Here is an 8268-nt window from a genome sequence, read left to right as displayed (position 1 = left end):
TATGAAAAGGGAGCTCAGAAGACTTGGGTTTTCCACTCTTCCTCCCTCCTTAAAGTAATATTACTTTAGTCATGCCGTGACGAGAAAAAAGGGGTGAGGATTTTTTGAGTAATGACGCTTGACTGACTGACCAAAGAAAAACAATAAAAGTCGGCAACCCCATTACTACGAAAAGGGAGCTCAGAAGACTTGGGTTTTCCACTCTTCCTCCCTCCTTAAAGTAATATTACTTTAGTCATGCCGTGACGAGAAAAAAGGGGTGAGGATTTTTTGAGTAATGACGCTTGACTGACTGACCAAAGAAAAACAATAAAAGTCGGCAACCCCATTACTATGAAAAGGGAGCTCAGAAGACTTGGGTTTTCCACTCTTCCTCCCTCCTTAAAGTAATATTACTTAGTCATGCCGTGACGAGAAAAAAGGGGTGAGGATTTTTTGAGTAATGACGCTTGACTGACTGACCAAAGAAAAACAATAAAAGTCGGCAACCCCATTGCTATGAAAAGGGAGCTCAGAAGACTTGGGTTTTCCACTCTTTCCCCCTCTTTAAAGTAATATTACTTTTGTCATGCTGTGACGAGAAAAAAGGGGTGAGGATTTTTTGAGTAATGACGCTTGACTGACTGACCAAAGAAAAACAATAAAAGTCGGCAACCCCATTGCTATGAAAAGGGAGCTCAGAAGACTTGGGTCTTCCACTCTTCCTCCCTCCTCTGTCGACTTTCATTTTCATAATACACTTTTCAAAGTCTCCCATGACTCCATTGGTAGTTTTTTGTAAAAGTTGTGTTGGTTTATAATTTTTTTTTTTTTTTTTTAAAAAAAAAAATCATTCATCCAAAAATAAATAAATTCATTCACCTTCAACATATGAGAATTTAAAAAAAAAAAAAGAAAAGAACTCAGGTATGTTTGGTTCTTTAATTTAATATTTTCAGGAAATTTAACACTTTTTCAGTCTAATGGTTGTAAGCTATGGGTCTCGATCAATGATCATACATGTAAATTGCATGTTAAGTTGGATAGGGGCCCATGATGTCAATTATTTCCAACTAATAATCAATAAAGCTTTTATAAGGATGACATAAACTTAATCCTTATATAAATTTTATAAAAGCAAATTAAGCGAGAAATACTATTTGGATCGATGTGGAAAATTTGCAGAGAGAAAAAGGTTACCTATGAGAAAAAGGCATGCTATGAAAGGAAGCTCAGAAGACTTGGGCCTTCCACTCTTCCTCCCTCCTCTGTTCACTCTCATTTTCATAATACACTTTTCAGAGTCTTCTACCAAGGCCAGGGCTTGTCGGCCATTTCACCAAATAAATTGGGTGTTGATAAATCAACACAAATTAGACTTATTGACCATACCTTTTTAGCCTTGTGTACAAGGCAAAGTGTCCCTATTCACTGTTCAATTTAGATAAATTTACAGACCGATCATGTAAATTAATCACTTTAATTACTTTAGTTTCTTTCTAATTACTTGGAGCATGGCTTATGATACCCATAAAATTAGTGTATATAGACAGAAAATGGTCATTCGGAACTTTATGCAAAGGATGTTTCAATTGATCTGGGCGTCCACATGATTACCATCTCCTGTGTTTTTTTTTTTCTTTGTTGAAACTTTAAATACTTATCCACGAACTTTTGCTTATTGGTTTTGTTACTTTTACTATTTCATCACAGTCTCTCGTAGAAAATAAACAAGCAAGAACTATAGCACAAATAAAAGCAAGTAAAAGGTAATGGAGGTACAAAAAGGTAATTAGAGTGACTACTATGTCTAGACGTAATTATGATAACATTTTTCTGTTGGAAACTACATATGAGGGATCTAAATAATGAGAACCGCAGATGATTAATCAAATTCACTTGAGTTATTGTCTAACCCAGTACGATCAAGACATCAATAAGACCTAAAACGACTCATATTAATCAGTTTAAAAAGTACTCATTACGAGAGTTGAATATGTTTTTATCTTGTTCAAATGAATAGTATTATATTTATTTTTTTTTTATCTATATTTTTTATGGTTATATAAATGGAATATTATCAATAAAATTCAAAGTGGACATGGGCAAGTCATGTGATCAATTTTTTATCCAAACTTACACGGATATTAACATAGTGGCTTTTTTGTCACATTTTGGTAGTTTGATGTATCAAACGATCACGTCTATCACTTTATGAGATTCTATTGAAATCAAGTAGTTGAGGCTTTTATATATATATATATATATATATTGCATACTTAATTACTCAAAAAAAATATAAGAATAATTAATTAGCGGCAAGTTCTTTTCTTGTAATTGTAAATGAGTGCTTATTACATAGGCAGAGGAATTAATTTGTTTGTAGTTGTAAAATCCGTATAAGAAGGCACTGGAGCGTTTTGTACAAGTCATTCATTGGAACAAAATAACACAGAGAACAGATCCTGTTCAAGTAGAAGGTCGTTTTCTCATTATTTTCCTTCCATTTTTATTCCTTAAAAATCAACAATCACATTACAATTCTTACAATTCCATCCATACTCACAAAATTAAGCACTAATTTTGAAGAACTTACTAAAGAATTTATTCTTATAATCTTGACTTTGTGGAAAAAATTAATAATTAAGTGGTTGATTAAATAGTAAAACTTTCATATAAGATAATATTAGATAAATAATAATGAATTTAATATTATTCAATTCAAACCAAGTAAATCAATTTCAACTTAGAATTCTATTTCAACACGTTATGGTATCATTTCATAGAAAGCCTGAGTCATAATACTTTATTGATGTTGAGATGCGAGAAAATGAGTAAGGATTTTTTGAGTTTCCACTCTTAACTAACTAAGAATAAATCTAAAGAAAGAAAATAAATGACCACATTTTATATGTTGGTCCGTGCACTTTGGGTTTTGAAGCTTTATCTCATTAATTAATGCAAAAACGATAGACCATGAGAAATAAATTTGATCTCCATGCTCGAGTGAGTCTCGATCATACATGTAAATTGCCCTGTTACTTCTTCCATAGGGCCCCATGATGTCAATTATTTGCGATAAATAATCAAGAAAGCTTTTATAAGGATGGCATGAAGTCAATCCTTATAATATTGCTTTAGCCAAAAATAAAAGGTTTTTCAATATTTTTCTTTTTATTAAACAAAAAGGAAATGTAGGAGTGTTATGCAAGTAGAATTAACAGTAGGTAGCTAGACGACGTTGGCATGACATGAGATCACTTACAAGTACTTATCCTATGAAATTTTGTGTTTGTAAAAGATTTAAATTCTCTCATAATATAAGGTATTCTTCCAAACCATCGGAAAATTGATCTTCATAGAAATATCTCTTAGTAGAGTACAATTAGTTTAGTTTCTTATATAAGAGCATTCACATTGAGGTTTTTATTTTTGGCTTTTTCACTAAAATTCTAACAAAACTCACAAAATATGTTATTTAACAAACTCTTCACTCAATGTCAAATTTAGTATTCTTCACTCAATGTCCCCCCAAGGTTAGGAAAAAGATAAAAATGCCCTTATATATATTTTTTTCTAATAAGACAAAAACACCCCTATAAATTCAAAAAAAATTATTCTTAATTTTTTTTTAAAAAAAATGAAATTTTAATTTTTTTTTTTTAAAAAAAACGAAATGTTTATAATTTTATTTTTTAAAACGAAAATTTTTATTTTTATTTTTATTTTTTTAAATGAAAAATTATTTTTTTTAAACGGAAATTTTTGTTTTAAAAAAATTATAGAAAAAACGAAAATTTTCAATTTTTATAAAAGAAACCAATTTTTTTTTTCAATAAGAAGGATTTAAAAAAAAAAAAGAAAAAAAAAATTGGCCACCCCTTGGAATTTGGATTTTATTTTTTTATTTTTAGTTTTAGGGTTTTTTTAGTATTTTTTGTTTTTATTTTACTAAGGGTAGTTTTGTCATTGGGGAGAACATTGACAATGGTTTGGTAATTTGAGGGGGACATTATCAATTCACAATTGAAAGTTTGGGAAGACATTGTCAATTGGGTGGTAGTTTGAGGGGGTATGTGGACTTTCCCTTTTTCTTTTTTATCTTATTTTTTTCTTTTATCTTATTTTCTTTCCTCTTGACTAAAGTAGATTTTTAATGTAAAGAATCCAAAAGTTTGATTCATTAATAAAATATAATATTTAGTTAAAGTGTAGAAATATTTAAAGAGTTCAATATTTAGTGATTTTGAAAACTGGCTAGCTAAATCAACTAAATAATTAAGTTTTTTTTAAAAAAGGTCAATGTGAATGCTGTAATACCTACCTCCACCAAATTATGGGCCCTTGAAAATGTCTTGAATTAAACATGACATGGAAATATCCCACTGCCAATAAATTGGGAGTAGGAAAGTCATGAGGAATCAATAGATCGAGGGGACAAATAGGAATTGGTAGGTGATTTACAGGACTTGACCTTAATTTCCTCTCATTAGCCCCTCAACTCCCACTTTATTCATAATCTGTACTTACCTGGAAATAAATTTTAGCTTAAGCTTCCATGCTCCTCTGTTGACTCTCATTTTCATAATACACTTTTCAGAGTCTTCCCCCAACTCCAAGGCCACGTTTCTCGAAATAAATTTGTTAGACGCTGGCTGGAATTACTACAGCCGCCAACAACACACCATATATATATATATAGATTTCATTACCTCTTCAATTCTTAACTCTACGAGCTAGTGTCTCTTAATTACTACAGCCTCCCTCCAAATGAGAATTCCCTTCTTTTCATGGCTCTTCTTGGTGCCCATGTGCACACTTTTCCTCAATTTCTCTACTGTCTTTGTGGTGTCTCACCAATGTTTGGACAATCAGCAATTCCTGTTGCTCGAATTGAAGAACACCCTTATATTCGAATCTACTTTGTCTGCAAAACTAGCTAAGTGGAACCAAAGTGTCGATTGCTGTTCTTGGGAAGGCGTAACCTGCAACGAGGGACGTGTTATTGGCCTTGACCTGAGCAGTGAATCCATCTTGGGTGGACTTGGCAATTCAAGCAGCCTCTTCAGTTTTAAGCACCTCCAAAGCTTGAGTTTGGCTTATAATGACTTCAACAATTCTCATATTCCACCACAGTTTGGCAAGTTGGTGAATTTGAGTTATTTGAATCTCTCAAATGCTGGCTTTGCAGGGCAGATTCCTCTTGCGATTTCGCGCTTGACAAGGTTGGTCACTCTTGATTTATCTACGACCTATTATTACATCTATCAACTGAAACTTGAGAATCCAAATTTAAATGTGCTCGTTCAGAAACTTTCGGAGCTTATTGAACTTTATCTTGATGGTGTATTAATATCAGCACAAGGTAATGAGTGGGGTCAAGCTTTATCATCTTCACTTCCAAATTTGAGAGTGCTGAGCTTGTCAAAGTGCAATCTTTCAGGCCCTATTGATTCCTCCTTACAAAATCTTCAGTCCCTCTCAATTATTGATTTGTCTCGTAACAATTTATCTGCTCCAGTTCCAGATTTTTTTGCAGATTTCAAAAATTTGACATCCTTGGATTTCTATGATTGTGAACTGAATGGAAAATTTCCGGAAAAGATCTTCCAGGTTCCAACGCTACAAACACTTTTCTTGTCATTTAACTATCGACTTGAAGTTTCTTTGCCAGAATTTCTCCCAAATGGATCTCTTCGAGACATGGCACTTGGCTTTACAAATTTTTCTGGGTCATTACCACCTTCTATTGGTAACCTTAAAATGTTGTCAAGAATAGACCTTGCGCAATGCAATTTCAATGGATCAATACCAGACTCAATTGTGAGCCTCACACAATTAGTCAATTTGGACTTGTCAGACAACAATTTCAATGGATCAATTCCAGACTCAATTGCGAGCCTCACACAATTGGTCATTTTGGACTTGTCATACAACAATTTCACTGGATCAATTCCAGGCTCAATTGGGAGTCTCACACAATTGGTCTTTTTGGGCTTGTCATACAACAATTTCCACGGATCAATTCCAGACTCAATTGCGAGCCTCACACAATTGGTCATTTTGGACTTGTCATACAACAATTTCACCGGATCAATTCCAGGCTCAATTGGGAGTCTCACACAATTGGTCTCTTTGGACTTGTCATACAACAATTTCACCGGATCAATTTCAGGCTCAATTGGGAGCCTCACACAATTGCTCTATGTGTTCTTGTCAAACAACAATTTCAATGGATCAATTCCAAATTTCGGGATGTTCAAGAATCTAACTTCCTTACTACTTGGTAATAATCATTTGTCTGGTCAAATTAATTCCACTCAGTGGGAAGAACTTTTGAATCTGGATTCTCTTGACTTGAGCGGCAATTCATTGAATGGGAATATTCCTATTTCTCTATTTCCCCTTCCATCATGGCAAGAGTTAGATCTTTCGCACAACCAATTTTCTGGCTCCTTAGACCTTACTGTGATTCAAAATGTTAAAAGTATTTCAGAGCTTGATCTTTCATACAACAACTTGTTGGTTGAATTTAATAGTTTTAACATTTCGTTAACCTCATTCCCCCAACTTTCCTACTTAGGGTTGGCTTCTTGCAAGTTGAAAGTATTTCCTGATTTCTTGAGAAACCAATCGAGTTTACAATTTCTTGACCTTTCAAACAACCAGATCTATGGAGAGATACCAGCAAGCATCAGTCAATCCCTTGCCAACACTTTCTTCTTGTCTCTTTCAAGTAATAAATTATATGGGAGCATCCCTAGATCAATATGCAAAGCTACAAATCTTCAACTTCTAGATCTGTCTAATAATTCCTTCAGTGGCACAATTCCCCAATGCTTGATTAAGATGAGCCGTACACTTGGAGTGCTGAATCTAAGGACAAACAACCTCAATGGCACAATTCCTGATGCATTTCCAGATAATTGTGGTTTACATACTTTATATCTCAATAAAAACCAACTAGAAGGGGGGCTACCAAAATCTTTGGCCAATTGCAAACGGTTGGAGGTCTTGGACATTGGGAACAACCACATCAAGGGTACCTTCCCATTTTACTTGAAGAACACATCCATGTTGAGGGTTCTTGTTTTGCGATCTAACAAATTTTACGGGTCCATTACTCATCCAGAGCCTAATGCCACCTGGCCAATGCTTCAAATTATAGATGTGGCTTCAAACAATTTTACTGGTAACCTTCCAATAACACTTCTTTTGACTTGGATGGCAATGATGAATCGTTCACAAGAGGCCCAATCAAGGCTAAGTTACCTTGAAACCCAAGTGGCTGGAATTTATTATCGAGATATGATAACAGTTACTATCAAAGGTTTAATGGTGGAGTTGAAGAATATCCTAGAAATCTTCACCACTATTGACTTTTCTTGCAATGGTTTTGATGGTCCAATACCTAAAGAAATGGGAGAACTCAAAGTGCTTCATATTCTCAACTTGTCGCATAATGCTTTCACGGGCCAAATTCCATCATCTTTGGGGAAATTGACAAATCTTGAGTCACTAGACCTGTCAAGCAACAAGCTTTCTGGTAAGATTCCTATGCAAATTGCCGATGGTCTTATTTTCCTATCAGTTCTCAACCTTTCCTTTAATCAGTTGGAGGGAAAAATTCCATTCATCAAGCAATTTGCCACATTTTTGGAAACTTCCTTTGAAGGGAATGAAAGATTATGTGGCATCCCTTTAAAATCACACTGCACATATGAGGAGCCGCAATTGTCACCTCCAACATATGAAGAAAAACATTGGAATTCTGGAATTGTGATAGAGTGGAATTACATAAGTATTGAATTGGGATTTATTTTTGGCATTGGAATTATCATTGGGCCGCTTATGTTTTGGAAGAGGTGGAGGATATGGTATTACAAACATGTTGACGACATTCTTTTCAGGATCTTCCCTCGATTATATCTTGGAAAAGAATACCATAAAAAATGCATACACGGAAATCAGAGGCGGAGGCACAAGTCATAGTTATGCAGCGCAATACCTCCAGGTTTATCATTATTAATTCTAGTCGTTTTGGTTTCGGTATTAAGCAAAAAAAAAAAAAAAAAAATCCATGTAATTCGATGCAAGTATTGTCTTATGGTATGATATTTTGTAATTGGCAAACTATATTACTCAACTATGCACTTGTTTGATATTATTTTTTTGGGGACTACTTACGAGGCGTACATGTCATGCGGAGGAAAAATTGGCCATGCTTTCACATTTGCGTGGGTCATTGCTTTCAAATTCCCCTGTCAGAAGAGAGGTATTTATAAAGTA

The 8268-nt window shown here is 34.1% G+C and overlaps 1 protein-coding gene across 1 annotated transcript; it reads left to right on the top strand.

Moving 5' to 3' along the window:
- Window positions 1-4788: 4788 nt before the first annotated feature.
- LOC132163104 (receptor-like protein 35) lies at window positions 4789-7971 on the top strand. Its single transcript, XM_059573302.1, has one exon. The coding sequence runs from the start codon at window positions 4789-4791 to the stop codon at window positions 7969-7971; it is 3183 nt and encodes a 1060-aa protein (XP_059429285.1).
- Window positions 7972-8268: the final 297 nt, after the last annotated feature.

This window comes from Corylus avellana, chromosome ca10, assembly GCF_901000735.1.
Source record: "Corylus avellana chromosome ca10, CavTom2PMs-1.0".
In the NCBI taxonomy this organism is placed as follows: Eukaryota; Viridiplantae; Streptophyta; class Magnoliopsida; order Fagales; family Betulaceae; genus Corylus; species Corylus avellana.
The sequence above is the reverse complement of the archived record's forward strand: the minus strand, read 5'-3'. Positions and strand labels throughout refer to the sequence as shown.